The following is an 18,111-nucleotide window of genomic DNA, read 5'->3' as shown; positions in this document are numbered from 1 at the left end:
AATCGTTTTGTTGCAGATTTTGCTGCAGGGTTTTGAGCCAAAGTCAGGAGTGGAGTGAGAAGAATAGAGAACTGTAAGAATTGCCTAAATATTTCCATTCCCTTTGTAGTCATTCTTGGCTTTGGCTCAAAAAGCACAGCAAAATCTGCAATAAAAAAAAAAATACAATTCCACAATGTGGAGTCTTAGCTTTAGGCTACCATGCATTTGACCACGTGCATGTAGCTGGGTCTTGATAACATGGCACACACCACACATGGATGACATCCTTGTGCTGCCCATGTCTCCACGGCTCCATTTACTGCAGTCAGTGAAGCCAAGTTGCAAATTGTGCAGGTAAAGGTCCTTAGTTTTGCCCTTGGCTCGCGGCCACATACACGAGCCTGTGATAATACATGGTTGTGAGTATGGGGCTACAGAAATGTGGGCCAGTGTGCTAGCTGTGAAAAACATGGCTACCACACTGTTGTTTCCATGGAGCCTAAAAAAAAGCCACAAAATGATATACGACTCCAGTCTAAGAGAAGACAAGTTGCTGCCACATTATAGCAAAGACAGCACTGAAGAATAGAGACAGAGCAGAGAGAAGGAGTCAGGCTATCCGGAAGGACTGGCAAGAACCAGTATACTTTTATGCTGGGGGGGAAGGATAACGGACCATATCTATGAAAGTTGCTTGAAGAAAGTATAGCAAAACGAACAACACCGGCAACTCATCCGAAGTAAAATAAAATATAACTTTTAATTTACATAATTAAAATAAATAAACAAAATAAATCAAACAAAAAACCCCTAAAAAAACGCCAACGCGTTTCGGAACATTGAGTCCCTTTCTCAAGGCATCATCATAACGGTTTCAAATCCTTATAAATACTACTTCCTTCTCTTAAACCACTCCCTATCACATTCCTAATCCATCAATCAAATTACTTACAGGTGATGTCAGAGACAGGTGAAGTATTACCTTCACATAGACAGAAACTTGGACAATATTCTCACTTATCTGCGGTATATGCACAAAAAAGCATAACATTAGCAGGATACCAGAAAGAAAGAAATCAACACATACCTTCCACTTAAAATAATATTCAGCGGACCCACAGGAATGGATCTTACATGTTATTAATACCGATGTATAACAAAATCATAAAATCAAATTCGATCCGACTAACACATTACATGCTAAGCCATTGCATAAGTATATTTCTGTACACAAATCCCAAAAACATATCAAGAGTGTGTAAATTATAAGCTTACCATATACGATGACAAATAGTATTAGGCCCATGTTTGAAAAGAAATCTCCTTCTCGCTCCGCAACCCGGAACTCCCGTTGTCATAACATCCAAAGTCACGTGACATGATTCAGCCTATCCTAACTAGGCCCTCCCCATCCACAACACATGACTATTTAACTCTCTCCTTACAGTTACAATTACTATTATGTTCTTATGGGCCAACTCTCTACTTATAACACTTACACACATCATGAGATGAGAATCTATCTTAACAATACCATTCTATTTATATTAAAAATACTTTCCTCTTTAATTGATACAAGATTTTATCCCCATATATATATATATGAAGAGACCAAAGCCTCCATCAATTCCAATTTTAGAAGGTTCCAAATTTCAATAAATGTAGCTTAAATCTGTTTTAATATTCATACCTTCTGGTATCCTGCTGTTGAACTGAAGGATCCAGTAGGCTTCTTTTTTGAGAACTAATTTTCTCCAATCACCTCCTCGTATCAGCTTTTCTACTTTCTCTAACCCATAAAAACGCATATGAGACAGGTCTGAATTGTGTACCGATGCGAAGTGTCGGGAAACACCCGACATGGTGTCATTAGGGAATTTATTTGCATCGGTTATATGTTCAGATATACGTTTTTTCAGTGGTCTAATTGTACATACTATATAATCTTTCCTGCAACTTATACACTTAATATTATAAATAGCATGATGTGAGTTACAGTTCATAAGGGATTTAATATTAACTCTAACATCAGACCTATAACTGTCCCCTACGGTTCTTCTTTCAGTGAACTTGCATACCGCACATCGCGGCATCCCGCATCCCACAAAACCTTTTACGGATGAATTTTCCCAAAAATTTTTTTTGACTGACTTACATATAATCCAGGTGAAAGGAGATCCCCCAGCGAATTTCCTTTTTTAGCGACAAAACGAACCCCCTCACTCAACACTTCCCTAGAAATAGGATCTGAACCAAGAATGGGTAAATTGGTTCTGATAATATTCACTATTTTGTTGTATTGTGGACTAAAAGGTGTAGAAAATACCAAACTTTTGTTTTCTTTCCCTTTTTCCTTTTTGTTCTGGTTTATCTTCTAAAAGGGATAACCGTGACCTTTCATGAATTAACCTCTGAGCTCTTTTTAGAGTCCACTCAGGATATTTTCTTTTGCGCAGCCTATCCAAAGTCTCCCTAGATTGGTCCTTAAATATTTCTTCTTTAGTGCAAGCTCTTTTTGTGCGCACTAATTCTCCCATGGGAATCGACTTTATGGTATGTTTCGGATGGCTGCTATCAGCCCTCAGTATGGTGTTTCCTGAGACTGTTTTTCTATACAGAGCTGAAAAAACTTTTTTATTCTGCACATCCCCACAAAGTGTGATGTCCAAAAAGTCAACAGTGGCGGAGGCATGCGAAAAAGTAAATTTTAAAGAAAAAGAATTATCATTCAAATAAGACAAAAATGCTGGTATGGACGCTACACTACCGGACCAAACAATCAGGACGTCATCTATGTAGCGTCCATACCAGCTCAAAAAATTAACAAAAGGATTACTCAAATTATAAATGGTCTTCTCCTCCCAAAACGCCATGTATAAATTTGCGATGGACGGTGAAAAGGGAGCACCCATGGGTGCTCCACATATCTGCAAATAATATTTTTGATTAAACATAAAAAAATTATGCTTTAATAAAAATAAAGTTACTGTCAAAATAAATTCGCACACCTCCGCCACATAATGACTATAGTTGTATAAGTGATGTGCCAAGGCATCAATAGCCAAATCATGGGGTATGCAGGAATATAAAAAAATTTTATATTAATTTTTATATTAAAACAGATTTAAGCTACATTTATTGAAATTTGGAACCTTCTAAAATTGGAATTGATGGAGGCTTTGGTCTCTTCATATATATATATATGGGGATAAAATCTTGTATCAATTAAAGAGGAAAGTATTTTTAATATAAATAGAATGGTATTGTTAAGATAGATTCTCATCTCATGATGTGTGTAAGTGTTATAAGTAGAGAGTTGGCCCATAAGAACATAATAGTAATTGTAACTGTAAGGAGAGAGTTAAATAGTCATGTGTTGTGGATGGGGAGGGCCTAGTTAGGATAGGCTGAATCATGTCACGTGACTTTGGATGTTATGACAACGGGAGTTCCGGGTTGCGGAGCGAGAAGGAGATTTCTTTTCAAACATGGGCCTAATACTATTTGTCATCGTATATGGTAAGCTTATAATTTACACACTCTTGATATGTTTTTGGGATTTGTGTACAGAAATATACTTATGCAATGGCTTAGCATGTAATGTGTTAGTCGGATCGAATTTGATTTTATGATTTTGTTATACATCGGTATTAATAACATGTAAGATCCATTCCTGTGGGTCCGCTGAATATTATTTTAAGTGGAAGGTATGTGTTGATTTCTTTCTTTCTGGTATCCTGCTAATGTTATGCTTTTTTGTGCATATACCGCAGATAAGTGAGAATATTGTCCAAGTTTCTGTCTATGTGAAGGTAATACTTCACCTGTCTCTGACATCACCTGTAAGTAATTTGATTGATGGATTAGGAATGTGATAGGGAGTGGTTTAAGAGAAGGAAGTAGTATTTATAAGGATTTGAAACCGTTATGATGATGCCTTGAGAAAGGGACTCAATGTTCCGAAACGCGTTGGCGTTTTTTTAGGGGTTTTTTGTTTGATTTATTTTGTTTATTTATTTTAATTATGTAAATTAAAAGTTATATTTTATTTTACTTCGGATGAGTTGCCGGTGTTGTTCGTTTTGCTGTATTTTCTATGAAAGACATTCCTTTGTCCAGAGTGTGCCGTGCACCCCGAAGACGTATCAACTGCAGGAATTATTGAAACAAGGGTGAGCTCTGAAAAAATCTTTTTTTTTTTTTTTTTTTTTTTGAAGAAAGTATATATACAGTACAATGCATAAGAAACTCAAAAATACTGAACAGAAAAAACATTCAGAAGGGAGCTAAAGTTTTCTGTAGGCCCTGTTCTCTGCATAGGCATCATTCAATTTTCAATAACCTCAGAGTTATCAGGGCACCATAGAGGGTAAAGGTAAATGTCCTGTAAAGCTATAAGGTAGGCTCTGGTGGGTCCAATGTAACTCAGCCTGACAACAACTGATAGTATAATCTTTAAAGTGGCTCCAAAGGTTAAAAAGAAGCTGTCATGTCCTCTAAGATAGGGCATGTTATATAACATTACAAAGCGGTCGCTGTGCTGAATTCAACACCCTTTCAGTTTTATCAGTATCTTCCCCTATTTTAGAGATATTGGTTCCATTTGTTTCCGCTTCTGATATCGCTGTTGTCATGGGGGCTGGCCTTACAGCATCATTGCCTGGTGGTTAGGAACGCCCCCTTCACAGTATAACACTATACAAGTGACTGATAGGAGGGCTTTCCCCACCACCAGGTAATGATGGCGAGCAGTCGTAACTGTGATATCAGTAGCTGAATCTAACGGCACCGGTATCTCTACAACAGGGGAATATACTGACAACACAAAGTGCGCTCAATTCAGTGAACAAACTAATGGAATATTGTAGTCCCTGACGTAGAGGACATAAGAGCTTGTTTTTTCTTGTTTTTGTTTTTTCTTGTTTTTTTAAATAGTTACCAAGTTTCCATAAATCAATAGTACAAGTGAATACTAGAAACTTTTTGATAAATCTTATCAGAGAAAAATGCTTTTCGACTTCTATTTGACCCTTTTCCTTACCCCTCCCATCTGACATTCACTCTGAAATCTCTGCTGAATCCCATTTTGCTCTAAGATGCACTGCTTCTCAATCATGTGTCCTATTACAGGTCACTATAGGAGTCTATGGAGAGGACAGACAGGAGCCCAATGAGAAAAGAGAGAAAAATACAAATCGAGACTGTGTTGTTACTTCTCTGTAATGTCCTATCTGATGCTGCTGCAGTGTCCTATATGAATATGAGTGTGAGAAACAAATTAGCAGATTCTTCTCTACGTTCTGTGTGCTGTCTAATGTCAGACATTACCACCACCCACCAGCCCAGAACTGAAAATTAGAGATGAAAACTGCTAAAATGCAGAATACAAATCCCATGACTACAGAAGTAATGTTATTCCTAATGTTCACAATTGTACTATTGATTCATGCAAAGGTTTTTAAAGGTTAGGTACGCGTTAAGCTTAAATTATAAGTGTGTGGACAGCGACTTCCTTATTTCCAGGTACAAAATTCAGTCTATACATAGCATCCCTGTACTTTGCTCGTAGCTCTACGAGAGAAGCTGCAGGGAATTTATTTTCCTAGCTTCTCTATTTTCAAGATAACTCCTGCTTCTTAAAGAGATGGGGGGTATACTTCTATGTAAAAAGCCCCCAACTGTGTTTTTCTCTGTAGAGCTCATGTATCCTGCATAATGTGAATTTGTAACATAGCACCAATAGATTCCCATCACAGGAATCTTCTAAACCAATCTGTATGTGTAATGTTTGTCTTCAGATATAAAATACAATAAGAGATAGATAGATAGATAGATAGATAGATAGATAGGAAATAGATAGATAGATAGATAGATAGATAGATAGAATAAATACAGGATAGTCAGTTAAAAAGGGATAAAGAATAAGATGTTTCTCCATTAAAGTTCCGTCAGGCCTCGATAAGAAAATTCCTTACCAAATTTTACAAAATTGAGTTTTGATTCATTGTTAGGCCTGATACCCAAAATACATTGCTCCTGAATTGTCAAACTCTACTGTTACTGAACTTGCATAGACATGAGACTTCTTTATCCAGGATTACAAATCCATGGCTATTTTTCTTACAGAAAACGTGTGAGCTGTCACAGGCTGTGTGTTGTATTGGAGTTAACCCCATTCACCTCAGTGAAGTTTATCTGCAATACTAGACACAATCTGTGGACGAGTGTGGCACAGTTTCTGGGAAAAAAAAGTCATATTTTAGAATCCTGTAAATCCCTATAACTTTCCTTTATTGAACAGAACAAACAATTACAAAAAAAAAATTCAGTTTTTGTTTTATCAATTTGTATCAACAATTGTCTATAGGGTTGAATGTCAATTGTACACTATAGATTTTACTAGGAAACACAAGTGCAGGGGGGTGGCTTTATTGGATATCATAGTATGGAAGCTTGTAAAGTAAGGAAACTGTAATCACAAAAATATGTTAAAAAATATTTATTAAAGTAACTTACCCCAAAAATTGAGCCCCTGCCGGGCCCATTTCTACCAAGCGACTTGCCAATCCTTCTCCTTCTACCATTGGTGGTGGTGTTGCTAATTTGTGCCTCTTGACCAGGCGGCAGGTAATGCGGGTCGGGGCTGTGCATTTCCTTGGTGGGATAATGATTCTCATGCCATTATGTCGGCTTCCTCTCATTGAGCCACCACGGGCATCCACCATAAAGCTTACCAGGAAACTGTTAGAAACAGAACCCTCACATGTAAGGAAGATGGTTATATACCATACATAATACACACTATAATTCAGCTACACGTGCAGCTTATCCATGATTAGTTCTAAGAATTAATATTGTAAACACTCCAGAAAAAAATCTATTGTGCAGGTATAATTATATTGGATATGGATGTCATGTGAATACAGTGTTTAAAGTCCTAAATTCAGTTCTTATTAGGTTCTGTATATATTTGTAGGGGGTCAGGGTTCCAGGTGTCTGAGCTTCAATCTGCCTGCACAGTTACAGAATGATATGGTAAAATTCTAGCTATATGCAGTCATGGTAGGGTGGTTGTTTCGGGAAATGGGGGGGGGATGTTTGATGATGAGAATCAATCCCTGGCTGAGGTGGGCCATCACTGTACCCATTCTTTGGCTGAGTAGGCATTGACTTGAATTCCCTATGTGTTGAGATGGGATGAGAATATCAAGACTAGAGATGAGCGAGTAGTATTTGATTGAATACCTCCCCTGCATGGTTATTGGTGTAAAAAAGCACCAGGGAAGGTGGGAGGGGACTCGAATTTCTACTGCGTTTATTGCATGGTATTCGACCGACTACACCAATAACTATGCAGGAGAGATATTCGATCAAATACTACTCGCTCATCTCTACTCAAGACCAGTCTTGTCTCATTAGGCATTGGAATGGCAGTGATGAAGGGGATTGGTGAGGTGAGTATTGCTGCTTTTTGATTTTTAACCAGGAAAACCTCTTTAATACAGATGTTTTTTTTATCCAGCACTATTAGTCTAGTCTGGCTGATCCCCACAATTCATTGCTGTGTGACCACCAAGGCCAGTGATGAGCTGCAGCAGCACATGATATTCTTGCTTTCGGTACTGAAGTAGCTAGACATTCCAAGGGTGAGGGTGATATTTTTTTCTTAAGTATCTCTTGCCTATATAGAACAAAATTGTGCAAACTTCTGTAGTTGAAAAACTGTGTAAGGAGAAGCAGGAAAATTGTAGTTCTGACTACTATAAAGATGTATTATAGAATTAGTAATTATAGAATCTATACCTAAAAATAAAACTCTGTTAAAAAAAGTGACTATTTCTGTCCTAAGAGACTGAAAGTACAAATTTATTTGTATCAGAGTAAAAATCCTCCAGTTACTTTCATATACAGTCCTATGAAAAAGTTTGGGCACCCCTATTAATCTTAATCATTTTTAGTTCTAAATATTTTGGTGTTTGCAGCAGCCATTTCAGTTTGATATATCTAATAACTGATGGACACAGTAATATTTCAGGATTGGAATGAGGTTTATTGTACTAACAGAAAATGCGCAATATGCATTAAACCAAAATTTGACCGGTGCAAAAGTATGGGCACCTCAACAGAAAAGTGACATTAATATTTAGTAGATCCTCCTTTTGCAAAGATAACAGCCTCTAGTCGCTTCCTGTAGCTTTTAATCAGTTCCTGGATCCTGGATGAAGGTATTTTGGACAAACAATTCAAGTTCAGTTCAGTTAGATGGTCGCCGAGCATGGACAGCCCGCTTCAAATCATCCCACAGATGTTCAATGATATTCAGGTCTGGGGACTGGGATGGCCATTCCAGAACATTGTAATTGTTCCTCTGCATGAATGCCTGAGGATTTGGAGCGGTGTTTTGGATCATTGTATTGCTGAAATATCCATCCCCGGCGTAACTTCAACTTCGTCACTGATTCTTGAACATTATTCTCAAGAATCTGCTGATACTGAGTGGAATCCATGCGACCCTCAACTTTAACAAGATTCCCGATGCCGGCATTGGCCACACAGCCCCAAAGCATGATGGAACCTCCACCAAATTTTACAGTGGGTAGCAAGTGTTTTTCTTGGAATGCTGTTTCTTTTTGGACGCCATGCATAACGCCTTTTTTTTATAACCAAACAACTCAATCTTTGTTTCCAAAATGAAGCTGCCTTGTCCAAATGTGCTTTTTCATACCTCAGGCAACTCTATTTGTGGCGTACGTGCAGAAACGGTTTCTTTCTCATCACTCTCCCATACAGCTTCTCCTTGTGCAAAGTGCGCTGTATAGTTGACCGATGCACAGTGACACCATTAGCAGCAAGATGATGCTGCAGCTCTTTGGAGGTGGTCTGTGGATTGTCCTGGACTCTTCTCACCATTCCTCTTCTCTGCCTTTCTGATATTTTTCTTGGCCTGCCACTTCTGGGCTTAACAAGAACTGTCCCTGTGGTCTTCCATTTCCTTACTATGTTCCTCACAGTGGAAACTGACAGGTTAAATCTCTGAGACAACGTTTTGTATCCTTCCCCTGAACAACTATGTTGAACAATCTTTGTTTTCAGATCATTTGAGAGCGGGCTGTCCATGTTCGGCGACCATCAAACTTACCTGAACTTGAATTGTTTTGTAGAAAGAAATGGTCCAAAATACCTTTATCCAGGATCCAGGAACTGATTAAAAGCTACAGGAAGCGACTAGAGGCTGTTATCTCTGCAAAAGGAGGATCTACTAAATATTAATGTCACTTTTCTGTTGAGGTGCCCATACTTTTGCACCGATCAAATTTTGGTTTAATGCCTATTGCGCATTTTCTGTTAGTACAATAAACCTCATTTCAATCCTGAAATATTACTGTGTCCATCAGTTATTAGATATATCAAACTGAAATGGCTGTTGCAAACACCAAAATATTTAGAACTAAAAATGATTAAGATTAATAGGGGTGCCCAAACTTTTTCATAGGACTGTATTTGATGGCTGGAAAATTTAGATGGGCAAGAACCATGGCCTTGAGATGTGATAAGTGGCCATAGGTGTTGGTAAAGCATCTCCAAGTACATAGAGATAATAGAGAAGGAGTAAATAATTTTAAGAAGATTTTGCAATATATTAGTCTATTTATTCTATACTGTATCAGTCATTTATAGGCAGTGGTTAGCACTGTGGCCTTGCAGCACTGGGGTCCTGGGTTTGAATCTAGCTAAGGACAACAGCAAGGAGTTTGTATGTTTTCCCCTACGTTTGCTTGGTTTTCCTCTGGTTACTCAGGATTCCTTCCTCACGCCAAAGAATTTTGATTGTGAGCCCTACTGGAGATGAGTGATGACCATGTCTGAAAAGTGCTGTGGAATATGTTGGATCTAAATACCCAAAATAAATAACTAATGGTAATGCCTCAGTATGAGAGCAGCAGAAGTAACCTTGGGAATGGAGGACACAGTAAGTTTCAGATGTTTTCCTATTGAGTAAATCTTGGCACGTCTTGCAGCCTGTACATACACTTACTTCGCCCCTCATTGATTACTACAGCGGTTCTTTCCTTCTCATACAATTAAACAAGACAGCGATCTTCTGGCAGCAGTTGGCTACCGTGAACACAAACAAGCAGGACCTGTATGAGCCGCACAAAGCTCCTTTGATTTGAACCGGTTTATATAATGTGGGACAGAATGCCCTCGCAGGTTACGGGATCTCCTCAGGTTTTCCCAAGCACTGTGTAATGTAATCCTCAGCATCTCAGACCTTCCAGTGACTCAGTACAGCAGCTCTGCTTCATTGTGACAGCTAAATTAAGCAAGAAAAGACCTCTCCATAGGCTTTGTGTTCAGGTCTTAAACACACCCATAAAGTCAAAAGTGTACAGTGTTCTATTCGCACAATGGCTGTCTTAACGTCTGTTCCAAGAAATGTAACATTTCTGTTCAGAATTTTCCATTGATAAAAGAACTTGATTCCTTAAAGGACTTACCCCAGTAGTAACTCCTATCCCCTACCCACAGTATAGGGGATAAGTGTTTGATCACTGGGGGTCCAATCGCTGAAACATAAGAACAGGGGGCTGTAGGTGCGCCTGCATGGCCACCACCCCATTTATAGGACTTCCAGAACAGTACTCTTACTATAGTGCACTGCCACGCAATTCACATGGGGCATTGTGTACCCCCTCGGCAGCATACATGTACACATATTTATCACCTATCCTAAGTTATGACTGCTTTATGCGCCATACACTTCATTATATAGGTACCAGATGCAACCCTGAACAGCTCATTCATTTGGGAACCAGGTTTAGGCCCTCATCTATCAAATCCAGGACAACCCCTCTAAATCCAGAGTATGATATACAGGATGACATTAATAATATCTACCAGAAAATGTTAGTAGTGAGTTTGTATAAAGTTTCTCCAATCCAGCACACCAGTTTTGGCAATCTGTTACTGTAAACCAGCATGCTAATCCATGAGAGACACATTAAATACATATATATATATATTCAATGCATTCTCTGTCTCGGTGTCCATGATGATCACACATTAGGAAAAAAAATGGTAATCTGGTGTGAAGTTGCACTTATTATATAGGAAATCTATGTCCAGCAATGAAAACAGAGTTAGTACTTTTAAGATACATAGGCACAACCACACGCAAATCTGCATCATCACCTTGCATCATACAGGGGAAGTGAGAAGTAATAGCTGCAAAATAATATAGAAAAGCAAAACGGGAAAATAATCATATAAACAGTTAAAAGCAAGCAACAAACTGATCAGCATAAAAAACTGTATGGGTAGCAAAGGAGAGAAACGTGAGAGTCAGCAGGAGAGCGCTGTATTCCTTATATACAGCACATAGATAAAGCAGCAATGAAGCTTGTCCCAGCCGCACAGCTAGCACCTAGTGATACAGATGGTATGTGAAGACCACCACCATCTCCCTAAATATACTCCTATAGTACACAAATTGTAGGGGTAGTATTAGGTTATTCCCTAGGTAGCTTTCTGAAAAGGTATAACAAAATACAGAATAAGCCCTAAAATAAGTTTATTTAATTAAAATGATATATACCCTATCCATAGGACAGGGGAAAATTGGTGATTGTTGGGGTCCAACCACTGAGACACCCAATGATCCCAAGAGCAGAGGTGTTTTACCTTGTTCTTAATACAAAATGCATGTCCTTATTCTATTCACTTCAATGGGTGCACCAGAGAAAGACGAGCACTTTAGTGATATCCAGCGCTCTCATTGAAGTGAATAGAGCAATAATTAATAATAGGGTGAAATACCCCTGCTGTTGGGATCGTTTGGTGTCTCAGTGGTTGGACCAATCCCCAATTTCCCCATTGAAGTTAATGGAGTGGGGTGTACATACTGCCGCCATGGCTGCGTTCACAATGAGGGTAAAACACTGCTATTCTTTGAATCTGTGGATGTTTCAGTGGTTGGAGCTTCACCGATAAGCAGTTTATCCCTTATCCATAAATAATTTTATGATATACGGTTTTACATAGGCCCTCTGTGCCCAAAGGGATACTACAAAGGGCTTTTTAAACAGGACGATGCAGTCTGACAAAAGTTACCAACTCCACCTTAAAAATATGATGGTTATTTTAAATTATATTATACAATTATCGGTATTGCAAAATGAATTAGATGTATAGTTTGTTGCCTATTTACTTTCATAGGAATTCAGTCACTAGGATCTTTACTGCTACTATCTGACCATATCATCCATTTATGAAGGAGTTGGTGGCGTGACCTCCCAACTCCACATCAACCAGTATACGGTCTACGGCTTCCATTTATATAAGGTCATAAAACATCCTGTATTGACAGACTGACTCAGATGTTGAAAAATGTGAAATTCCAGACAGCTGTGCTCCACATCTCTAAAACAGATTACTACAAAAACTAGTAGGTGATTCACTATCATTTTGCTTATGCAGTAAGAAAGTCCTATAATGTCCTACATGATAAAATACAGAAAACAAATCGATCACTATAAACCCAAACTATCCCTATGCCTGCCTCAAAGCAGACACACAGAGAGCACCTGGGATTCAGCAATGCTCAGTGGTTATGGTGATCAGCAAGTGCAGAAATGCTGTGCACATAGTATTGGTTGTCATGTTATGTTCTGATATTTGGGTGTAAAATGTCACTAACTGGAGTTTAAGAAAAAAGAGCTCTGGATCTCCTATTATATAGAACAACTTCACCCAGTGCTGACAGTTTTCTCTTCTCCAAAAGGGAGTGCACCAGGGTTTTCTCTGGCCTTTATGAGAATTTCCCAATTCTGATAATGGTCTATACATAAATGACTGGTTTGTTTGGTTAAATTAATTCTATATATCATAGCTTTCAACTTACCCAGAATGCACAGGGCTTGAGACCAGGTTGACGTTGTCCAAGGTGTCTGCAGCCCAGCTATAGTGCCTTAATGAGTCCGAGTCAAATTCTCTTGTAAAAGAAAGGTGCTGAAACGGAGACAGAGACGACTGGTCAATAGAGAAGGGGTCATTGTAGCACTGGCTGAATATGGTACTGAAGTAACTAGTGAGGTCTGCACAATTACCAATACTTACCTGATACAGAGGGGCATTTATACAGATAGTCACATGGACAGGAACTAAATGATCTGTCTCTCTGCATGGATTATTCTCTTTAGGGCATGTTCTTATTTAATTCTGCAGCATTTTACAGTAGGTTGGACTTGATGGACTAATGTCTTTATCCAACCTCATCTACTATGTAACAACTAAGTAGTTGAGATTTTAAAGGGGTTCTCCCGGGAATCTTATTTTGCTTACTTCATCTGGGGTTTTTATGATGATGTATCCGGGGGTTCCAGGCAGATGCTGATCCTGGGTCATGTGATTGGGACTTGCATCTGAACCCTGACTGATCCACCTCAACTCCTTTCTTGTTTTTACTACTGCTCCCTGTGCTATGGGGGCTGGAGGACTATAGTAAAGCCAGTCTGCACAGCACAGGTAACTAGTTCAACCTAGGCACTGAATAATCCCCACTACTGCAAATAGGGGGAAAGAAGCAATTGTAATTATGATTTGTGGGTGTGGGGAAGACTTTATATAACCCCCTCCGAGGGAGACCGGGGACGAGCGGGTCGGGGTGCCGGCGTCGCTCGGCCACGGCCGACCGAGCGGCCTCTTTTCCTGCCGGAACGGGGGAAAGGGGGAGGCCGGGCCTCCTGTGACCGGAGAAGGCGCTGACTTTGGAGAGGTGTCAAAAATATGCAATTTTCCATTAAATTTAATGGGCCCCTGGCGAAACCCGGCTCGTCCGCGACCAGGGGCAAGGATGAAACTACACAGTGATACAAAACCACTCAAGAATTATGACTTAAATAACTCTCTAAGGAGTAGACAAGTCTGCTAAGAAATAAAAGAATTTGTACTGCATTGCCCAGTGTGCATGTAATGCCGTATCTCACATGCAACTGGATTAGTGTCTAGTGTATAGAAGTTACTAAGTTTCTTAATGGAAACCAAGCACGTTCTTGAACCAGTGGTCTCAATGCTGGGACACAAGAAAATGAGTCGAGTACTACTTTGAAATAAAGCTTATACAATATGCTCTTGCATATTCAATGAGCAATATTGTGTTATATTTTAATGCCATTGGTATGGTCTAATATATTATATTCTATACATTTCTATTTGTTTGCTTGTGATACGTAGATCGTAAAGCTTCCCTTTTTCTTGTACATCATTATTTGTAGTTCATGTAAAGGAAAGCAGATGGACTGATGTTTCAGCGCATGTAGCCCTTTGTTGGCCAGAAGCTAGCGCTGGAAACGTTATTGTTCTGACTATATTGACTCACATAAAACAGATAATCCGATGCGAGTGGCTCACAATTACCTATTAGTCCAGGTGCACTGATAGACATTTTCCTGCCAAGCGCTTTCCCCTCTTCATTAATAAATGTATTATTTACACACCTGACAGTTGCTTGTTACAGGATTGTCGGTGACCTAAAGTGAAGCAGATGGTTTCCGAAAACCAACGGGATTAAAAAGTTCACTTAATTGTAATTAGATTGTAACCGAGTTGTATACACGCTAAAAGACTCCAGTTTACAGCTCTGCAGCTGTTCCGTGTCCTGGAGTCCGCTAACCTCTCACAGGACGGGGGGGGGTTCAAACTTTCCATATTAAACAAATGACTTCAAAAATTTGCCAAATTCTTGTGTAAAACAGTTTCAGATTATAATGACATGAAACTAAAATAAGTGTTTATGCATGGATAGAAATCTGAGGTCTAAATGTCATAAAGGACCTTTCACCAATTCCATCAACCTGAGCTCTTTTCACCATATAAAGCTTTTCTCCACCGATGCTGGTGCTATTGGAATTGTTTCTCTAGCCCAGGGGTAGGGAACGTACGGCTCTCCAGCTGTTGCAAGACTACAACTCCCAGCATGCACACTTGCTCTGCTGTTCTTGGAACTCCCATGGAAGTGAATGGAGCATGCTGGGAGTTGTAGTCTCACAACAGCTGGAGAGCCGAAGGTTCCCTACCCCTGCTCTAGCCCCTGCCATTCTCAGGCAAACAACACTGCTAAATTTGGTGGCTAACATGCTAACTAGACTCTCTAATGCCAAGTGGGTGGTGACAAGTGGTATCTAATGGAGAACAGAGATATAAATGTTTGGAATATGGTGTAGGATAGTATCTTTTCAGCCTCCCTCCTAAGTGACCATGACCAACCCTCTAGCTCAGTATGTCTTGGTTCTTCTTGTGATTTTTCTTATCTTATATTGCATTGAGTCTCCTTGGCCCAAAGCCTGAGAGAACAGCTGAGGGTTGTTTATGAAATAAGAAGCATGTGTGGCTAATGATGGATTAATAGAAGGTCATCGGCATTGTATATAAGGCTAATAAACAAGATGGGCTCAATGTGGACTCGAAGGACATATATTCTACCGGGAGCTCAAATATATACAATTTGGACACTTGCCCTAAAACAAATTTACTAAGAATTTGAGGAATATATACAGAAGGTCATCAGTCTTAAAGCCCTGTTCAGTTTTTCAGCCCCAGGGATTATTTCATGTAATCATCAATGACTCCATCTAATAACTTCTGGCCTAGAGACTTTATTTTTTATTAGGGTGTATCCGACAAATGCTGGTTTGGTCATGGTTTTGCTGATTTTTGTCACAATTTTTTGTAATGCTTCCCAAATATGAGACCCTTGGCAGTCAGTAGTGAACAGTTTGGGCATGCCAGGTCCTCAGAGCAAGAGAGATACTCTTTGTAGCCACTGGCAAGAAGACAAGGTTTTAAATGGTGGACCCCCTTTGACTCACAGTTCCAGAAAAAGTTTTCCAAACTAGCCAACCCCTTTTAAAATAAGGCACAAGATAACATTGTTACCCAAAATGGTCACTCCAATGTTACATATAGGTTTTCAGCAGGAAGTGTGAACGTACCTGATCCTTTGAAGGTGCAAGGAGTTCTTCAATCATCATGCTGTCCCGGGCAAAAGAACTCCTGTTCAGTGTGTAGGACCTATCCGAACTGAAGGAGCGGAGGCTGTTGTTGCATTTACAATTTACCACAGTACACGCAGATGACAAATGAGATGGATGGGAAAAAAAGGAAAAAATGAATGCAGCTTCCAGGGCAAAAGAAAGGATGATAGAAAATATCTGATCAGAGCAACAATGAATTTCAAAAATTGTACAAATGAAAAACTGGATTTGTCACAAATGATTTAGATAATATGAGTTTTGGAGAAAAAGTTGCTGCTGGGAAGAGAATATTTTATATACATATAAAAGTTGTAACTCAGCAACCGTTATTGAAAGCACGGTCAGATTTACAAAAGGTTGTGTGTCATGTGAGAATGGAACCCTGGAAGATACATGATAGGAAGACTCCAAGCCAAACCCTACATCTAATAGACAAAGCAAACAGAAAACTAAACATCCACTAGGTCACGCTCACTTCAATCCATTATACTTAGCCTTCAAAAACATTACATGCACTTCTCAGTTATTTACGTCATCAGAACTGTGGCAAAAATAGACTAATGGGAAGATATTGGAGGGGTTTCCAGACAGACTCAGTGATCCCAGGGCTAAATGTCCTGTGCTTCAAACGGCAGAATTATTTTCTTATATTATGTTCCAGCGCTGCCCTCTAGGACTCTTTGCTGGTCTTTGTTTCCGGCACTGTATCAATGATGCGTCCATCTACCCTACTTGGCCAAGCAGTCAATCCTTGGCCACAGCAGTCACTTGCAGTAGAAGAAGTTGCAGTGCTGGAAACATGAACCACCAGGGAGCCCTAAGCTGGAATAGCGGGGGAATGAACTGGGCCAGGGTCATACAGGGTGGTGGTTACCTCATGCTTATGCAGCCAGAACCAGGATTGGATTTAAAGGAGACTAAAAATATAAAGTGCACAAGCCAGCGGTTGTATTATGGCCTTGTATTGTATGACGTTATAGTAGGGCTGCCATAGAGATGCAGGGGCCACTAATGTATATCCATGGGCTTCCTGTTTGATAAAGGGAAAGTGTTTTTATGTGTTTGGGCTCTGTACTACAGATGTGGCAATCCTTATCAGCAGATATACTTTTATATTAAGATACAATGCCATGGCAGGCATCTATTAACATGCTAAGTGTATTAGAATGGCATTAATGGAGTTGCTGCATCTGTAATTCTATCACATGCCATGTTACAGAGGAAAATCCCTGATATACAGGACCCGACAGAGCAATGCATGGTGGCACATGGACATGTTATCACCAACATATCTCTTATCCTTCTTGGGGGTGACGATCATCATGGATCCAATATTTTTTTGTAAAATATCTGTCTTGTAATGGGCCATTGACTAGGTTGTGAAGAAACGGTGATCGCAGACTTCAGAGGTTTAGGTTATAACACGCTTTGTTAGGTACTATTCCTTACACAAGCACTCCTTCCTAGGCACACATTAGAGCTATAAGCTTCAGACAAGCAGCATTTCATGTATTAATTTAATGATTTTAGAATTTATTTATTTTTTGTAGACTATGCTTAGCATTTGTGAGTTTGGCCATTTTATGATGCAGCATTAAGTTCTTCAAGGAGAAGTAGTGCCTACAAACAGCGGAGCAGCTGTAAAGAGTAACCACTTGGGTTTTGGCTCTTTCAGCTACACGTGTGGTCTGTGCCAGTGATGTTAGTTTCTGGGCACTACCTATACAACATATATAGGATACGTCATTACAGACACATGCCTCAAAAAACTTGATTCCAGGAACAAATTTCTAGGCTACCTAATGTTCAGAAGCCTTCGAGATCCATAGTTCACACATTGACTAAGAGTTGACATTTTCTTTGTTTTTCTTATATGTTAAGAAGACATTATGGGCTTCTGTTGACCATTAAATACCCTCCTCAAAATCCTGACCAAAAAGACCAATGTAATCAATGGGAGCCGGTCAGTTCTTTTTCAATTCAAAAAAGAAGCGACATGCTCATTCTTCAGGCCGATTCGCCTTGCGATTCGGCCTGAAGACACGCCCTCCTCCCAACTAGGCCCATTCATTGGGCCTAATCCGGAGCGGAGTGCATG

General features: G+C 39.5%; 1 protein-coding gene across 13 annotated transcripts in view; it reads right to left on the bottom strand.

Annotated features, from left to right (window-relative positions):
* The window catches only part of ANK3 (ankyrin 3), a 436,797-nt gene that overhangs the window by 51,671 nt on the left and 367,015 nt on the right, over positions 1-18,111 (bottom strand). For 8 of the 13 annotated variants that reach the window (XM_075257453.1, XM_075257456.1, XM_075257457.1 and 5 more), the window contains 3 exons: positions 15,972-16,074; positions 12,884-12,990; positions 6,499-6,723 (listed from right to left, as the gene is read on the bottom strand). In XM_075257453.1, the coding sequence (XP_075113554.1) occupies positions 6,499-6,723; positions 12,884-12,990; positions 15,972-16,074 (435 nt within the window). Of the gene's footprint in view, positions 1-6,498; positions 6,724-11,175; positions 11,209-12,883; positions 12,991-15,971; positions 16,075-18,111 lie in introns of all 13 variants that reach the window. The other 5 variants (XM_075257455.1, XM_075257461.1, XM_075257460.1 and 2 more) reach the window with 2 other exon arrangements.

Source organism: Leptodactylus fuscus, chromosome 10, assembly GCF_031893055.1.
Source record: "Leptodactylus fuscus isolate aLepFus1 chromosome 10, aLepFus1.hap2, whole genome shotgun sequence".
NCBI lineage: Eukaryota > Metazoa > Chordata > Amphibia > Anura > Leptodactylidae > Leptodactylus > Leptodactylus fuscus.
Note: the sequence above shows the minus strand (reverse complement) of the source record. Positions and strands in the feature narration are given on the sequence as shown.